Source organism: Salvelinus alpinus, chromosome 19 (assembly GCF_045679555.1).
Source record: "Salvelinus alpinus chromosome 19, SLU_Salpinus.1, whole genome shotgun sequence".
Classification (NCBI taxonomy): Eukaryota; Metazoa; Chordata; class Actinopteri; order Salmoniformes; family Salmonidae; genus Salvelinus; species Salvelinus alpinus.
In genome coordinates, this window is record NC_092104.1 from 20,911,379 (window position 1) to 20,931,656 (window position 20,278).

The following is a 20,278-nucleotide window of genomic DNA, read 5'->3' on the forward strand; positions in this document are numbered from 1 at the left end:
CCATTCCCTATACCACTATGGCCCCTGGTCCAAAGTAGTGCACTACTGTATATAGGGAAAATAGTTCCATTTGGAACACCACTGATACCTGAATATGTTTAATAAGAATGTTAATTTTAGTTTCATGTTAATCCTATTAACAGTCCTGTTTGCTTATGTCATCTGAAAGAATCTGACAGCTGCTGTGTTGTATTTTCATGTTGCCTATGCCCCCATGCAAATCTAATTGAATAGTTTCCTCTCCTCTCTCTCCTCCTCCTCCTCATCTTCTCTGCTGTCCCATCCAAAGGGATTCCGTCAAACGGCTCAGTTTCCGCAGAGCACTGGAGGAAAACTCCTGAGACGACCAGACAGACTTATCTATCTGAGGGAATGCTCCAGTGGCCAGAGAAAAAAGGATGCTGTAAAAGTAGAAAAGGTGGCAAAGAGAAGAGGGAGAGCAGAAGGGCGCTAGCAGTCCTCATTCACCATGGAAGAGCAGTACTGTACACATGATTACACGGAGGACTTACAATAATATCTGAATCAATAACACAACGTTGCTAGTTCTCTTGAGTTCTATGATTACTGCTAGTCCTAACGATGCTGCAAACTACTGTGGGTTTGAGAAAGACGAGTACAAGTTCCACATTTAAGGGATACTTCAGGATGTTGGCAATGAAACTCTTTATCTACTTCCCCAGAGTCAGATGAACTTGTGGATACCATTTTTATGCCTCTGTGTGCAGCTTGAAGGAAGTTGCTAGCTAGCGTTAGTTTAACTGCCAACTAGCGTTAGCGCAATGACTGGAAGTCTTTGGTAACTGTTGGCATGCTAGTAGATGGTTTTCAAAGTAGCAAAAAAATAAAACCGCAATTACAATTCCCTAAAAGGCTTTTTTATGTTAATTGGAGTGTCACCTATGCCCATATTAGTTATATTCAAGAATAAAGCCAATAATTCATTTTTATTGTGATTCATATGAATGTACCCTAGTGTTTTTTTTATTTGATCATTTTTTTTGCCCATTTTTCATAATCACAAGGTTAAATATCCATGCTTAGACTGGCAGAAATAGAACTACCCCGAAAAAATGACATTTTATTTTGAATACCACATTTTTGATGTGCCACGGGTACAGCACAAAATTTGTTGCAGTTTTTTTAAAATAAAAACCTCCTGCCTTGTATTGAAAAAAATGCAAAAATCTATGAAAATATTTCATTCATGCTTTGAGATTTGTCTCAGTCAACAAAACAAAGTTATTGTATTTTAATATAAAATACTGGTGTTATACTATATGAAAATATTTTGTTACCCTGAATGACACTGGCACAGAATAGGATTCGCATCCATTAAATGTTATTAGTAGTCTATTAATAGTTGGCTATACTATGATAACACTTCATCAAAGTTTAAAAGTTAAATCAACTCCCTGTCCCTTTCTCTCTCAAACATGTTTTGTTACTATTTCATTGCTAATGTTAATAATAATAATTTTACTATAATTTGAGGCTGCGGCAACACTTTACGTTGCATTAAGTTGCATTATTGCACGATTATTACATGGTAGTTAATGTTGTAACTATGCATTGTTACACTCTAACTGGTAAATGTATATTCAATGCAGGTACACAAATGCAATTTCAAGATACCTACACAAAATAGCTACATAAAATGCCCATCAACCTACTTCAATTCAAACTTGTACAATCTCGATATTTCATAAAGTGTCCCAAACGTGAAGCAGCTATTAATGAATATAATTCATAATCCATTTTGAATCCATAATTACGTGTGCGTGATATTATATTAACTAATATAATGCATCAGTTATACATTAACTGCAGTGCAATAAAACATAACTACAGTGTAATAGCGCAACTTAATGTTATGTGTTAACCACCCAGCTTGAATATCCTATTATATACTATTCTGTTGCTGACAGTAGCATGAAAACAATACCTTTTGTATTTGCATTTATTATGGATCCCCATTAGCTGCTGCCAAAGCAGCAGCTACTCTTCCTGGGGTCCAGCAAAATTCAGGCAGTTTATACAATTTTAAAAACATTACAATAGATTCACAGATTTCACAACACACTGTGTGCCCTCATGCCCCTACTCCACTACTACCACATATCTACAGTACTAAATCCATGAGTATGTATAGTGCGTATGTTATCGTGTGTGTATGCATGTGTCTGTGCCAATGTCTGTGCCAATGTTTGTGTTGCTTCACAGTCCCCGCTGTTCCATAAGGTGTTTTTCTATCTGTTTTTTAATATCTAATGTTACTGCTTGCGTCAGTTACTTGATGTGGAATAGAGTTCCATGTAGTCATGGCTCTATGTAGTACTGTGTGCCTCCCATAGTCTGTTCTGGACTTGGACTGTGAAGAGACCTCTTGTGGGGTATGCATGTGTGCGAGCTGTGTGCCAGTAGTTTAGACAGACAGCTCGGTGCATTCAACATGTCAATACCTCTCATAAATAAAAGTAGTGATGAAGTCAATTTCTCCTCCTCTTTCAGCCAGGAGAGATTGACATGCATATTATTAATATTAGCTCGCTGTGTACATCCAAGGGCCAGCACCTGACCACACGACTGAACAGTAGTCAAGGTGCGACAAAACTAGGGCCTGTCGGACATGCCTTGTTGATAGTGTTGTTAAGAAGGCAGAGCATCGCTTTATTATATACAGACTTCTCCCCATCTTAGCTACTACTGCATCAATATGTTTTGACCATGACAGTTTACAATCTAGGGTTACTCCAAGCAGTTTTGTCATCTCAACTTGCTCAATTTCCACATGATTTATTACAAGATTTAATTGAGGTTTAGGGTTTAGTGAGTGTTTTGTTCCAGATACAATGCTATAAATATTTAGGGCTAACTTATTCCTTGCCACTCACTCTGAAACTAACTACAGCTCTTTGTTGAGTGTTGCAGTCATTTCAGTCGCTGTAGTAGCTGATGTGTATAGTGTTGAGTCATCCGCATACATAGACACTCTGGCTTTACTCAGTCAGTGGCATGTTGTTAGTAAAAATTGAAAAAAGCAAGGGGCCTAAACAGCTACCCTGTGGAATTCCTGATTCTAACTGGATTATATTTGAGAGGCTTCCATTAAAGAACACCCTCTGTGTTCTGTTAGACAAGTAACTCTTTATCCACATTATAGCAGGGGGTGTAAAGCCATAACACGTACGTTTTTCCAGCAGCAGACTATCAATAATGTCAAAAGCTGCACTGAAGTCCAACAAGACAGCGCACACAATCATTTTATCATCAATTTCTCTAAGCCAATCATCAGTCATTTGTGTAAGTGCTGTGCTTGTTAAGTGTCCTTCCCTGTAAGCATGCTGAAATTCTGTTGTCAATTTGTTTACTTTACTGAATGACATTGATGAAGCGCAGAAGTCCGGACAAAAGTTATTCAAGTGAAATATTTTTTAGATACAGTATGTCGCACATTATTCTATATATTGTTGCAAACACTAACACAATTATGCCATGGGTGTTCATTTATATTTTTAGAATGAAATTCTACATTTTAAAAACACTTTTGTCATTCGAATTTTAACCCGGACAGTTACACTGAAGGATATTTTGTCACTTTAGAGCTCATTAACTCCCTTAATTTAATAGTTTGCAACACAAATATTTCTGGGTCAAAAGAAGGGTAAGAGTTGTGTGATTTAATATTATATATATCTTTTTATGTTAAATTAATGGCCTTTGGACACCAAATTTACATGTCTCGTCATTGACCCAGATACCAGTAATTGCGCTAACGCTAGTTAGAATTGGCTCGCAAAACTACGTCCAGCTTCTTTCATACTAGATGCAAAGACATAAAAATGGTGGTATCCATGAGTTCATCTGACTCTGAGGAAGTAGATAAAGGGCTTAATTGTCAAAATCCCAAAGTATCCCTTTGCCCAGTGAAGTGTGTGTGTGTGGACGTGTTTAGTTATTCTTGTGGGGACCAAAAATCCCTGCAAGAATAGTAAACAAACAACAATTTGACCAACTGGGGACATTTTATTAGTCCCCACAAGGTCAAATGCTATTTCTAGGGTGTTTAGGGTTAAGGTTAGAATTAGTGTTAGAACTATGTTAAGGGTTAGGAGCTAGGGTTAAGGGTTAAGGTTAGGTTTTTGGGTTAAGGTTAGGGTTAGGGCAAGAGTACAGGTTAGGTTTAGGGGTTATGGAAAATATGATTTTGAATGGGACAGAATTGTGTGTCCCCACATGGTTAGCTGTACAAGACTGTGTATGTTTACTTTTTGTCATTGTCCTGATAAATCACTCTGTTCTGACTCATGACTGATGATAAATCACTCTGTTCTGACTAATGACTGATGATAAATCACTCTGTTCTGACTCATGACTGATGATAAATCACTCTGTTCTGACTCATGACTGATGATAAATCACTGTTCTGACTCATGACTGATGATAAATCACTCTGTTCTGACTCATGACTGATGATAAATCACTTTGTTCTGACTCATGACTGATGATAAATCACTCTGTTCTGACTCATGACTGATGATAAATCACTCTGTTCTGACTCATGACTGATGATAAATCACTGTTCTGACTCATGACTGATGATAAATCACTCTGTTCTCTCGAAAGGGAATCTGGACTTGCACTCGTATGTGTACAACCCTACAGACTCTCACACTGTAAACATGTAACTCCTCAGTTAACTCGTGATGCTATATTTGTTATATGTTTGTTAGACATAATTGGCTGTGTAGATACTCACAGAGATTAATTTATTATGAGTTCACAAATTAGTCATGGTACATACAGTGCCTTCAGAATGTAGTCATACCCTTTAACTTATTCCACATTTTGTTGTTACAGCCTGAATTCAAAATGGATTAAATATATATTTTTCTCACTCATCTACACACAATACCCTATAATGACAAAGTGAAAACATGTTTTTAGACATTTTTGCCAATTTATTGAAAATTAAATACAGAATTTTACAGAACACTTCCCTGGGCCTTCAATGACTTTAAAGGGATACTTTGGGATTTTGGCAATGAAGCCCTTTATCTACTTAGATACGTATTCACAGCCCTGAGTCAATACTTTGCAGAAGCACCTTTGGCAGTGATTACAGCTGTGTCTTTCTGGTTAAGTCTCTAGAAGCTTTACACACCTGGATTGTGCAAAATGTGCCCATTATTCTTTTCAAAATTCTTCATGCTCTGTCAAATTAGTTGTTGATCATTGGTAGACAACCATTTTCAAGACAAGTAGATTTAAGTCACTGGAACTCGGCCACTCAGGAACATGCACTGTCTTCTTGGTAAGCAACTCCAGTGTAGATTAGAACTTGTGTTTTAGGTTACTGTCCTGCTGAAAGGTGAATTCATCTTCCAGTGTCTTTTTGAAAGCAGACTGAACCAGGTTTTCTCGGATTTTGCCTGTGCTGGGCATCCATTACGTTTATTTTTTATCCTGAAAACTCCTCAGTCCTTAACGATTACAAGCATACCCATAACATGATACAGCCACCACTATACTTGAAAAAATGGAGAGTGGTACTCTGTAATGTGTTGTATTGGATTTGCCCCGAACATAACACTTTGTTTTGGAATATTTTTATTCTGTACAGGCTTCATTCTTTCTACTCTGTCAATTGGGTTAGTATTGTGGAGTAACTAAAATGTTGTTGATCCATCCTCAGTTGTCTCCTGTCACAGCCATTAAACTCTGTAACTGTTTTAAAATCACCATTGGCCTCATGGTGAAATCTGAGCGGTTTTCTTTCCTCTCCGGCAACTGAGTTAGGAAGGACGCCTGCATCTTTGTAGTGACTGGGTGTATTGATACACCATTGATAGTGTAATTAATAACTTCACCGTGCTCAAAGGGATATTCTATCTTTATTTTTTCATTTTTTTACCCATCTACCAATAGGTACCCTTGTTTGCAAAGCATTGTAAAATCTCCCTGGTCTTAGGGTTGAATCTGTGTTTGAAATTCACTGTGCGACTGAGCGACCTTTACAGATAATTGAATGTGTGGGGTACAGCAATGAGGTAGTCATTAAAAAAATCATGTTAAACCCAATTTAGTCCATGCAACTTATTATGAATTCATATAGGCTTGCCATGACAAAGGGGTTGAATACTTGAATTCTTAAGACATTTCAGCTTTTCATTTGAATTAATTTGTAAAAATGTCCCAAAACATAATTTCATTTTGACATTATGATGTATTGTGTGTGTGTGTAGGCCAGTGATGATATTTTTTTTCTCTAAATAATCAATTTTACATTCGGCTATAACTAAAAATGGGTGAGAATACTTTCTGAAGGCACTGTATAACTTAACTAAGGCCACCAACCAAACCCAAGTGGCATATCTGTATTTGCACAGAGAGAAATAATAGATGAATGTTTACAGTTATGATAAATTATTTTGTAATTTTCCTAATGAAAATATATATTTGAGATAATATACAGTATCACTTTAGTTGGCAATAACAATATTGAAACAATTGTGGTTACTATGACTGAATGTGACAAAGTCAAGGCACATATCAATACAGTTAAAATACTTATGAAAAAATGATGTATTAGGATGCCAACGTACAATATATTTACTGTATGAACAAGATAGGTTTTCAAGTATTTGCCCAGGCTCTTAGTCTTGTATGTTAGTTGATGTCATGTTGTAGAACCTCATGCATTCCAATAAAGAAATCCTTTGTAATACTACTGGGGAAAACTCGATACTCTGATTCTAAATACTTATGGGCATTCATTCACATTCTATTGTGTTCTGTTACAATGAAGCTGCATAGTAGTACATTAAGTAGTACATCAATGTCATGCACACATATCAATGTCATGTACACATATCAATGTCATGCACACATATCAATGTCATGCACACATATCAATGTCATGCACACATATCAATGTCATGCACACATATCAATGTCATGTACACATATCAATGTCATGTACACATATCAATGTCATGTACACATATCAATGTCATGTACACATATCAATGTCATGCACACATATCAATGTCATGCACACATATCAATGTCATGCACACATATCAATGTCATGTACACATATCAATGTCATGTACACATATCAATGTCATGCACACATATCAATGTCATGTACACATATCAATGTCATGCACACATATCAATGTCATGTACACATCAATGTCATGTACACATATCAATGTCATGCACACATATCAATGTCATGTACACATATCAATGTCATGCACACATATCAATGTCATGTACACATATCAATGTCATGTACACATATCAATGTCATGTACACATATCAATGGCATGCACACATATCAATGGCATGCACACATATCAATGTCATGCACACATATCAATGTCATGTACACATATCAATGTCATGCACACATATCAATGTCATGCACACATATCAATGTCATGTACACATATCAATGTCATGCACACATATCAATGTCATGTACACATATCAATGTCATGTACACATATCAATGGCATGCACACATATCAATGGCATGTACACATATCAATGTCATGTACACATATCAATGTCATGTACACATATCAATGTCATGCACACATATCAATGTCATGTACACATATCAATGTCATGTACACATATCATTGTCATGCACACATATCAATGTCATGCACTTGAAGCAATTCAACTTAAAATATGTCATCTTCCCTGTGGTCATTGTTCCTCCACTTATCACTACATTATCAATAGACCTACAGGAGCATAGGCCTAGAGGACTCATGTTGCAAAATATATACTTTCCTCATTAGTGGCAAATGTTGGATCACTATCCACCTCCAGTTACATGGATGACGATTGAATTGGAATGTGAAGCTAACTACTGTAGCTTTAGAAGAGACAGAATATACTGTAGATCTAGCTAGATTCACAGTATCCCTCTGCTGACCACTACACTCAGATAAGCAACCTCATCTTATTGTGCTCGAGCTGCTTTATATACAGTGCCATCGGAAAGTATTCAGACTTTTTCCACATTTTGTTACGTTACAGCCTTATTCTATAATGTATTACTTTTTTTTCATCAATCTACACACAACACCCCATAATGACAAAGCAAAAACATTTTTTTTTAAACATTTTTGCTAATATATATATTTTTTAAACTTATATTACATTTAAATAAGTATTCAGGATAGTTGAGGTAATTTATACATGTACAGTAAATAGGAGTAAAGTGACTATGCATAGATAATAAACAGCGAGTAGCAGCAGTCAATGTAAATAGTCCGGGTGGCAATTTGATTAATTGTTTAGCAGTCTTATAGCTTGGAGGTTGAAGCTGTTGAGGATCCTTTTGGACCTAGACTTGGCACTCGGGTACCGCTTGCCATGTGGTAGCAAAGAGAACAGTCTATGACTTGGGTGACTGGAGTCTTTGACCATTTTTTGGGCCTTCCTCTGACCGCCTAGTATATAGATCCTGGATGGCCCCAGTGATGTACTGGGCTGTACGCACTACCCTCTGTAGCGCGTAACGGTCGGAGGCCGAGCAGTTGCTATACAAGGAGGTGATGCAACCGGTCAGGATGCTCTTGATGGTGCAGCTGTTGACGTTTTTGAGGATCTGGGGACCCATGCCCAATCTTTTCAGTCTCCTGAGGGGGAAAAGGGGTTGTCGTGCCCTCTTCACGGCTGTCTTGGTGTTTGTGGACCATGATTATTTATTTGTGATGTGTACACCAAGGAACTTGAAACTCTCGACCCGCTCCACTACAGCCGATGTTAATGCGGGCCTGTTCGGCCCTCCTTTTCCTGTAGTCCACGATCATCTTCTTTGTCTTGCTCACATTGAGGGAGATGTTATTGTCCTGGAACCACACTGCCAGGTATCTGACCTCCTCCCTATAGGCTGTCTCATCGTTGTCGGTGATCAGGCTTACCACTGTTGTGTCATCAGCAAGCTTAATGATGGTGTTGGAGTCATGCTTGGCCATGTAGTCACAGGTGAAAAGGGAGTACAGGAGGGGACTAAGCATACACCCCTGAAGGGCCCCGGTGTTGAGGATCAGCGTGGCAGATGTGTTGTTGCCTACTCTTACCACCTGTGGGCAGACCATCAGGAAGTCCAGGATCCAGTTGCAGAGGGAGGTGTTTAGTCCCATGGTGATGAGCTTTGTGGGCACCATGGTGTTGAACACTGAGCTGTAGTCAATTAACTGCGTTCTCACATAGGTGTTCCCTTTGTCCAGGTGGGAAAGGGCAGTGTGGAGAGTAGAACACCAAAACAAACAAAAAAACTAATAATATATGAGCGAACTGTTTTGACCAGGAAACATTTTAAACATGATTATTCGTATCTTATCTATTCTTTCCATTGTTGGCCTATATACGTTTAAACCACAATTCACAATAGAAAATGCAAAGCTTACCTTTAAAAAAATATACAAAATAATAGAATAAATGGAAAATACACCAAACCTCTCCAAGGACAAAGTATCATCCGTGCATTGAAAAACAGGTAATTTTCCTATACGTGCATTTTTCTAAATTCATCTTTAGGCCCTATCTCCAGTTGCAGGGAACTAGTTACAACTCTGCCCTAGATCTAAACAAAGGAAACATGTATCTACACTGAACAAAAATATAAACACAACATGTAAAGTGTTGGTCCTGTGTTTCATGAGCTGAAATACAAAATCCCAGAGATTTTCAATTTTATTTAGCAAAAATGTTGTGCACATTTGTTTACATCCCTGTTAGTGAGCGTTTCTCCTTAGCCAAGATAATCCATCCACCTGACAGGTGTGGCATATCAAGAATATCAAGATTAAACATTATGATTATTACACAGGTGCACCTTGTGCTGGGGACAATAAAAGGCCCCTCTAAAATGTGCAGTTTTGTCACACAACACAAATCCCACCCATGGCTGCATCCCTACGAGTCATGTGGAATCCACAGATTATTTCAAATGAATATGCTTAACATGAATAAATATCTAAAGAGGGGATCATCAGTCTGTTTTTAATTTAATGATCGGTAACAAACCAAACAATTCTCACAAGGCGCTCATCCTTGCATTTTAATGGTGATTTATATTTTTTCCGTCTCTCACCACTCATGTAAGAATCCTAATATGGAGCATACCATAATATAATATACTGTATGAATCAGAGGAGGCTGGTGGGATGAGCTATAGGAGGACAGGTTCATTTTAATGGCTGGAGGGAAATAAATAGAAACCACGTTTGACTCCATTCCAGCCATTATTACAATGAGCTCGTCCTCCTATAGCTCCTCCCACCAGTCTCCTCTGATATGAATATGTGAAAAACAAGTAAGAGATTAGGCTACAGTCTTAATTGAACCAAAATGCCTCAATGATGGAAATACCTTCAACAAGTTGACATAAATGTCAGTGACATTTATCATGATGCAAAAGTACCAACTATTCACAGTGTATGAGTGGCAACCCAAAGTGTGTGGGTGGAGTATTCATTATTGTAGGCTACCTACTCATTACATAAAGGTTAAGGACTCACTTGCGGGAGTGATTTAACCCTCTTTGATGTGCAGATGATAGTCAACCCTGTCACAAAGGAAGGATCATTAAAGGAAAATACCATTAAAAAAACTACTGTATATTTTGATATTTATTTAATTAGTTCGCTCCCACTTGGCACAGACATCAATTCTACGTCTATTCCACGTTGGTTCACCGTCTGGGTGCCCAGTTGATACAGTCCCAAAATGTTTTGCATGTCAGCAATCATGTTTTCAAGATATAGAATTTTCAAAAAAAGTGTCACAGTATGATGCTTTTTGCTTTTCTTGAAAACTTGATTGCTGACATTAAAAAATTGTGGGACTCTATCAACAGTACACTGATGAAACAAATACCAAAATATCGTTTTTTTTTGTGGAATTTTCCTTTAATGTGGATCATCAGGTCCAGTTTGGGCATGATCTTGATCACAGACTTTTGAGCTTGGTGACTGCCTTTAAGCGTAGGCCACTACTTAAAATCATATCAAATTTTATTTGTCACATGCGTTGTTAACAACTGTGAAATGCTTACTCACAGGCCCTTCCCAACAATGCAGAAAAAATAAATATAGAAAAAATAGATAAAAATAAATAAATAAGAACACAGGAATAAATACAGAGTGGTACGTCTCCACAAGTGACTGTTTTCACATTACGTCCCCTCAGTGAAGCAGATATTCAACCTGTCAGTGCACCACCACCAGTACAACTGTCACTAACCCTATTACTGAATACTGATAAATAATGACATTCCATGACAACGAATAGTAGCACATTTGTGAGGGAGCCCAAGTGGGACTCAAACCTGCAACCTTGCACCTTCCAGCTTTTCCAATAACACCTTGCCAAAATAACCTAAAGCGTCATATCAAGATCAGGCACCCGGGCCATACATTTGCACCGAGGATAGTGCTTGCCAGCTCTGTCTCTGTGTGTCAGTGTGATTTTATTCCACTACTTACTTTTGGAGAGACGTGTGAGGAATTCACACTGTACAGTGTAATTGCAGTTTTGGCCTGCCAAGCCTCCATAACCCTGGGCCTGGAGCACGGCAAATGTAAATGGTAGCTAGGGGTTGTAACGGCAAAGTGTCTGGCTGGCTGGCTTTTAAAGGGGACCTTCAGTTTACTGTACAGAAACAGTTTGCTTGTTGGAGCTTGGTCAGCCAGCTCTTGATAAACACTTGTGAGATGTGATTATGAAACTTGTTTTCCTGTTTGTGCACCCAGTAGGAATTTGTCAATGTCAACAATGTGAGCTTGACAGAGTTTTCTCTTTTACAGTTCGCCACTGCAGCACACACACTTCAAGCCAGGATTCGATCTGTGCAGGGTTTTAAATATATTTTTTTCACACAAGAAATATCCCCAAATAACAACAATAATTTCTGATAATAATTTAACATTAATAAAGAAGATACATAGTATACAGTATTGTCACGTTCCTGACCTTATTTCCTTTGTTTAGTCTTTGTTTAGTTGGTCAGGACGTGAGCTGGGTGGGCATTCTATGTTTTGTGTTTCTATGTTGGGTTTGTTGGTTGGCCTAATATGGTTCTCAATCAGAGGCAGGTGTTTGTCATTGTCTCTGATTGGGAACCATATTAAGGTAGCCTGTTTTCACTGTTTGTTTGTGGGTGATTGTTCCTGTTCGTGTGTTCCTGTGTTGTCTGTGTTCCCATGTTCAGGACTGTAGCTTCGTTAGTTTTCGTCTGTTTATTGTTTTTGTTCGTATAGAAAAGTATTCTAATAAATGATGGATACGCACCACGCTGCGCTTTGGTCCTCCTCTCCTTCACCCGAAGACAGCCGTTACAAGTATACAGTAGTGAATGTTCTTGCGACACTAGATAAAATGATAGCATCTAAAAAGTAATGGAGTTTGATTTAGGTTTTGAGTTGCTTTAGACTCAAAAAGGATTTTAAAATGTTGGCAGAATTGGCTATTTAATTTAGTTGTTTTTACGATTTCCAGTCAGTCAATTAGATAAACTGTGTGTTGAAGATTGATGCATTGCTTTAGGTCATATCATTCTATTCTAGGAATGGAAAGTACTTTGATTTGGAGATCTAATGGTTTCAGTGGGCTTATGCAACAAAAGGAATACAAAACAGGCATTTTGCTAAGTAATTTGCTGGAAGAATGACAGTGCATTAAATCAACTTGTGAGGCATCATTATCCAAGATTTACAGATGAAGAGAGCGGCTGAATGTGTCTTGGTGGTATTCTAGATAAAAGATACATTGAATGTTTGTCAGGCCCATGTGGACAACCTTACCGGGCTAAAAGGGTTAAGATGTACTGTATACATATTCATTGATTGATTGGTTAATCTGTCAATTGATTGAATGATCTGTCAGTTGATTGATTGATTGACATTGTGTTTTCCTCTCTAAAATTGACTAGATTAACTCTGACCTACTGGCACGCCTGCTCCAGCTCCCCTTCTGGCGCTCGATGGTGCCAGGCGGCCCATCATTACGCACACCTGTCACCATCGTTACGCGCCTCAGCGCTTCATGGGACTCACCTGGACTCTACCACCTTATTGATTGCCTCCCCTATATCTGTCACTTCCTCAGTTTCTTCCCCGTGTCTGCATTCATGTCGTTATGTTTCCCTTGTCCAGACGCTGTCCGTGTTTTGTTTCATGTTCGTTTATCCATTAAATCTTCACTCCATGTACTTGCTTCTCGTCTCCCAGCGTCTGTGCTCACACCTATGAGCCATAGATACCCCTCAGAGCCAACACCGACCACATCCTGGGCCTGGACATATACCTCCACACACAGGTCATCACTGCTACTGTGGGGATCTTCCTAGAGCGTTAAGATTTCCCTACACTGGAACTAAGGGGCCTAGTTCGAACCATGAAAAACAGCCCCAGACCATTATTCCTCCCCACCAAACTTTACAGTTGGCACTATGCATTGGGGCAGGTAGCGTTCTCCTGACGTCTACCAAACCCAGATCTGTCCGTCGGGCTGCCAGATGGTCTAGAGAACGCGCTTCCAGAGTCCAATGGCGGCGAGCTTTACACTACTCCAGCCGACGCTTGGCATTGCGTATGGTGATCTTAGACTTGTGTGCGGCTGCTCGGCCATGGAAATCCATTTCATGAAGCTCCCGACGAACAGTTCTTGTGCTGACGTGTTTTCCAGAGACAGTTTGAAACTCGGTAGTGAATGTTGCAATTTTTTACGTGCTTCGCACATTTAGCACTCACCGGTCCCTTTTTGTAATCTTGTGTGGCCTACTACTTCGCGGCTGAGCCGTCGTTGCTCCTAGAAGTTTCCCCTTCACAATAATAGAACTTACAGTTAACTGCAGCAGCTCTATCAGGGCAGAAATGTGACGAACTAACTTGTTGGAAGGTGGCATCGTATGACGGTGCCACGTTGAAAGTCACTGACCTCTTCATTACGGGCCATTCTACTGCCAAAGTTCTGTCATCAACGGGTGTGGCTGAAATAGCCGAATCCAGTAATTTGAAGGAGTGTCTACATACTTTTGGCCATATAGTGTAGCTTTCACCTGGATTCACCTGGTCAGCATAGCCGCTGGAAGTAGTTTGGGGTGGGGGTGATGCAAATTATTTTAGCCAAGGGGAAAAACATCAAATTGTATATATTACATTTTTTTGAGGGGTGTGCTGCAGCAGGCTCAGCACCCTTACTTCCCGCAGCTATGCTGGTCAGTTTATGTGGAAATGTTTTGTACACTCGGTGTATAGGACTGTTTGTGTTCGCTCTCAGGGTGAAACAAACTGTACAGTAGATAAACTAAGTCTGTGCATATCCCATGAACAGTAAGATGGAGGTTGTTTACTGTAAGGTAAATTAACTAAATGACTGTCGCCCCGTAGCACTCACTTCTGTAATCATGAATTTCTGTGAGAAGCTAATTAAAGATGATATCACCTACACCTTACCCGACACCTTACACCCACTACAATTTTCATACCGCAGATCCATGGATGAGGCATTCGCCATCACTGCACACTGCGCTATCCCATCTGGACAAGAGGAATACCTACAGCTCAGCCTTTAACACCATAGTGCTCTCCAAGCTCATCACTAAGCTCGGGGCTCTGGGTCTGAACCCCGCCCTGTGCAACTGGGTTCTGGACTTCCTGACGGGCCGACTCCAGGTGGTTAAGGTAGGCAACAACACCTCCACGACGCTGATATTCAACACGGGGGACCCACAAGGGTGCGTGGTCAGCCCTCTCCTGTACTCCCTGTTCACTGCATGGCCATGCAAGTCTCCAACTAATTCAAGTTTGCAGACTACACAACAGTGGTAGGCCTGATTACCAACAATGACGAGACAGCCTACTTGGAGGAAGTTAGGGCCCTGGCCGAGTGAAAATGACCTCTCCCTCCCCGCCAAATAAATAAATGAGCTGGTATATCCACAGGGCTGCAGTAAAAAGCAAACTTCTACAGATACACCATTGAGAGCATCCTGTCAGGCTGTATCACGGCCTTGAACGGCAATTGTACCGCCTGCAACCACAGGGCTTTCCAGAGGGTGGTGCAGGACATCTATAGCACCTGGTGTCACAGGGAGGCCAAGAAGATCATCAAGGAGCTAGAAACATTGAACACCGGATAAGTGCAAACAGCGGACAAGTCCATTCACCCACTCTTTGCCTCCTCCACGGCTCTCTCTCTCTCTCTCTCTCTCTGTCAAGGTCTCTTTCTCTCTCTCTACCTCCCTCTGTCAAGGTCTCTCTCTCTCTCTCTACCTCCCTCTGTCAAGGTCTCTCTAGCTCTGACTACTACTTCACTATGCCTGCCTCCACCTTTACATTGGCAGTGGGTTGCTGGCGCCAGGCCACAGCACAGCTTACCCCTCCGGTGCAGGGTACCAGGGCTGGCATGTACGATTATTTATTTATTTCCCGTAAGTTACCTCCTTTCCCCCTCGTAAGCATTTCACTCTCTACACCTGTTGTATTCGGCACACGTGACAAATAAAATTTGATTTGATTTTGTCTTCCCCCTTCATGGTTTCCCTACAACCCAGCCGTTAGACCCAAGTCTTCCCCAGACCCAGCAGAGCTTTCCCCTGCCCTGAACCACAAGGACCACAGGCTGGGGCTGAGGCTGGGGTTTGGGGGCACACCACCACACAAGCTGGCAGCTATATCAATCTTCCCGTAATAGCACACCCCCTCCCTCCTCATCTCATGGTTTCCCTCCAACCCAGCCATATCCAGCCGTTAACCCCAGGGCTGCTCCTGCCACAAGGAGGGTCTTTATTCTCAGTCAACGGCTGGAGAGGAAACTTGGATCAGATTTGGGTTTTGGTCTTGGAACTCATGTAGTTGTAATACTGAGATGGAGTTCATTAATGTATAATTGAATGGAAGTTGAATGTTTGGGTTTTCCATCTCTCTTGTTTCTAAGGCTGTATTGAAAATAGGGAAAATACAAGCCTTGCAGTATCCTAAATCTTCAGGATTAAATAGAGAAATGTTTTCATTCTACCCATAACACAGCTTGGACCTGAACCCACTCACTAACATGGACCATCCTGTCATTACCAGTCCACAGTCTACATTTGATTACTCAGGCCTGAAGGATAAGAAGCACTTTGAGAGGGACTGCTCAGGCCTGGGTGATGACAACATCTCCTGTTGCTATGTTGATTACCCCTGTCAATTCTCCTAACTCATCAGCCTGGAGCCAGGGGGTGGTCCCTCATCGAGTGTTTGCCCCACCTTCTCTGCTTCAGAAACCCAGGTCAAGATTCTCCCCCTTCTGCCTGCCTGGGGGTCCATCACTTCCCCCGCCTCGACACAATCATCATCCCAGCAGGCTTCTCTAGTCTGGGCATGGCCAAGTAAGACTGGAGGGAGGGAGCGAGGAAGGAACTGTTTTGTTTTGCTACTTGTAAATCTGCTGTTTTATTTACATCTGCTACATGCAACTTTGCATTCATAAACATGAACACACGTAAGGCACCCCACTCTTATTGCTGACTGGAAACCATACATCCTGAGGCTGCATTTATTGTAGCTGGGGATTTTAACAAAGCTAACCTGAGAACAAGACTTCCTCATCATATCAAATACGGTACATGAGCTGGTAGCATTCTGGATCATTGCTATTCTAACTTCCGCGATGCATACAAAGCCCTCCCCCGCCCTGCCTTCGGGAAATCGGACCATGACTCCATTTTGTTGCTCCCAGCCTATAGACAGAAACTAAAACAGGAAACGTCCGGAATCAGGTCTATCCAACGCTGGTCTAACTAATTGGATTCCACGCTTCAAGATTGCTTCGATCACGTGGACTGGGATATGTTCCGGATAGCCTCAGACAACAACATTGATGTATACGCTGACTCGGTGAGTGAGTTTATTAGTAAGTGCATCGGAGATGTCGTACCCACTGTGACTATGAAAACCTTTCCTAACCAGAAACTGTGGATTGATGGTAGTATTCGCGCAAAACTGAAAGCGCGAACCACCGCTTTTAATCATGGCAAGGCGACTGGAAACATGAACGAATACAAACAGTGCATCTATTCCCTCCGCAAGGCAATCAAACAAGCTAAGCGTCAGCATAGAGACAAAGTAGAGTCGCAATTCAACGACTCAAACACCAGACGTATGTGGCAGGGTCTACAGTCAATCACGGATTACAAAAAGAAAACCAGCCCCGTCGTGGACATCGACGTCTTGCTCCCAGACAAATTTAAACAACGTATTTGCTCGCTTTGAGGACAATACAGTGCCACTGACACGGCCCGCTAACAAAGCCTGTGGGCTCTCCTTCTCCATGGCCAACGTGAGTAAAAACATTTAAACGTGTTAACCCTCGCAAGGCAAGGCTGGTCCGGCATCCCTAGCCGCATCTTCAGAGCATGTGCAGACCAGCTGGCTGGTGTGTTTACGGACATTCAATCAATCGCTTTCCCAGTCTGTTGTCCCCATATGATTCAAGATGGCCACCATTGTTCCTGTTCCCAAGAAAGCTAAGGTAATTGAAATAAATGACTATTGCCCCGTTGTACTCACTTCTGTCATCATGAAGTGCTTTGAGAAACTAGTCAAGGATCATATCACCTCCACCCTACCTGATACCCTAGACCCACTCCAATTTGCTTACCACCCCAATAGGTCCACTGACGATGCAATCACCATCACACTGCCCTATCCCATCTGGACAAGAGGAATACCTATGTAAGAATGCTGTTCATTGACTACAGTTCAGCATTTAATACTATAGTACCCTCCAAACTCATCATTAAGATCGAAACCCTGGGTCTCGACCCCGCCCTGTGCAACTGGGTCCAGGACTTTCTGACGGGCCACCCCCAGGTGGTAAAGGTAGGAAACAACATCTCCACCCAGCTGATTCTCAACACTGGGGCCCCACAAGGGTGCGTTCTCAGCCCTCTCCTGTATTCCTTGTTCACCCATGACTGCGTGGCCATGCAAGCTTCCAACTCAATCATCAAGTTTGCAGAAGACACTAGAGTGGTAGGCTTGATTACCAACAACGACAAGACAGCCTACAGGGAGAAGGTGAGGGCCCTCGGAGTGTGGTGTCAGGAAAATAACCTCTCACTCAATGTCAACAAAACAAAGGAGATGATCGTGGACTTCAGGAAACAGCAGAGGGAGCACCCCCCCACCCACATTGACGGGACAGTAGTGAAGAAGGTGGAAAGTTTTAAGTTCCTCGGTGTACTCATCACGGACAAACTGAAATGGTCCACCCACACAGACAGTGTGGTGAAGAAGGCGCAAGAGCGCCTCTTCAACCTCAGGAGACTGAAGACTTTTGTCTTGTCACCTAAAACACACAAACCTTTACAGATGCACAATCGAGAGCATCCTGTCGGGCTGTATCACTGCCTGGTATGGCAACTGCACCACCCTCAACCGCAAGGCTCTCCAGAGGGTAGTGCGGTCTGCCAAACCCGTCACCGGGGGCAAACTACCTGCCCTCCAGGAAACCTACAGCACCTGATGTCACAGGAAGGTCAAAAGGTTCATCAAGGACAACAACCACCTGAGTCACTGCCTGTTCACCCCACTTTCATCCAGAAGGCGAGGTCAGTACAGGTGCATCAAAGCTGGGACTGAGAGACAGAAGCTATTTTTCAGTCTCAAGACCATCAGACTGTTAAACAGCCATCACTAACATAGAGAGGCTGCTGCCAACTGTTACGTCCCCCAGTTTCTGTGTTGTGGGTTTGTGTATATGTATGTGTGTATTTCAGGAAATGGCTTCCTGGATTCCCCTAAGCAGCTGATTGGTCGGCCCCATTGCAGATTGAAGCTCTGACCCCGCCCTCTCGTCAGGAGATACAGTTGTCTTCAATTACCGACACCCTCTACAGCTTTAAAAGCCAGTGTTCCTTTGTTAGGAGAGAGAGTTTCTTGGATGTCCTGTGTTGGTTCTTGCGCAGACAGTGTTGTTGAAAGTGTTTTGTAGCTGCTACTTCTGAGGTATGTGTGTGCCAATAGGACTCAGTGTGTTTTGATTATTGAAAATGTTCACTTTAAGTTAGTAATTATTCTGTTTTTGTTCCCAGGGGGAAGGGGAAGGCACCTTGGGAGTGCTTAGGCAAGAGGCCTGCGGGCATACATATACCTGTACTCTGTCTATGCACACTAGATAAGACCTGGGCGGACCACACCCTGTATTTTGGTTGGCGCACTAAGAATAGGTAAGTAGTGGGTGGGTAGGAGAGGGGGCTCTTTAACTTTAACTTTGCTTTGGTTCCATCCAGCCTCTTTTCTTCCCCACATTACCGTGTGAAGGAAATACATTCCCTGTTAATGGTAAACTTCTCTGCCTCTGTCATCCTTACCTGCACCTACAATCACATACCTCTTTCACTCCACGGGGAGTTGAGTGTTGCATTCCCTCCAAGAGGCGTACGTAACACCAACAGACTCAAATCTCTGTCTACTTTAATAATTGGCTGCAATAAATGTGTCACTTTAAATAACACCACTTTAATAATGTTTACATATCCCACATTACTCATCTCATATGTATATACTGTTCTATACCATCTACTGCATCTTGCCTTTGCCGCACGGCCATGGCTCATCCATATACAGTGGGGCAAAAAAGTATTTAGTCAGCCACCAATTGTGCAAGTTCTCCCACTTAAAAAGATGAGAGGCCAGTGAATGTTCATCATAGGTACACTTCAACTATGACAGACAAAATGAGAAGAAAAAAAATCCAGAAAATCACATTGTAGGATTTTTTATGAATTTATTTGCAAATTATGGTGGAAAATAAGTATTTGGTCAATAACAAAAGTTTATCTCAATACTTTGTTATATACCCTTTGTTGGCAATGACAGAGGTCAAACGTTTTCTGTAAGTCTTCACAAGGTTTTCACACACTGTTGCTGGTATTTTGGCCCATTCCTCCATGCAGATCTCCTCTAGAGCAGTGATGTTTTGGGGCTGTTGCTGGGCAACATGGACTTTCAACTCCCTCCAAAGATTGTCTATGGGGTTGAGATCTGGAGACTGGCTAGGCCACTCCAGCACCTTGAAATGCTTCTTACGAAGCCACTCCTTCGTTGCCCGGGCGGTGTGTTTGGGATCATTGTCATGCTGAAAGACCCAGCCACGTTTCATCTTCAATGCCCTTGCTGATGGAAGGAGGTTTTCACTCAAAATCTCACGATACATGGCCCCATTCATTCTTTCCTTTACACGGATCAGTCATCCTGG

At 41.4% G+C, this 20,278-nt stretch overlaps 1 protein-coding gene across 4 annotated transcripts in view; it reads left to right on the plus strand.

Moving 5' to 3' along the window:
* LOC139545122 (dedicator of cytokinesis protein 8-like) overlaps positions 1 to 6,730 on the plus strand; it is a 93,134-nt gene extending 86,404 nt beyond the window's left edge. For all 4 annotated transcript variants that reach the window (XM_071352533.1, XM_071352534.1, XM_071352535.1 and 1 more), the window contains one exon: positions 290 to 6,730. In XM_071352533.1, the coding sequence (XP_071208634.1) occupies positions 290 to 341 (52 nt within the window). In that variant the 3' untranslated portion in view covers positions 342 to 6,730. The remainder of the gene's footprint in view (positions 1 to 289) is intronic.
* The last annotated feature ends 13,548 nt before the right edge of the window (positions 6,731 to 20,278 follow it).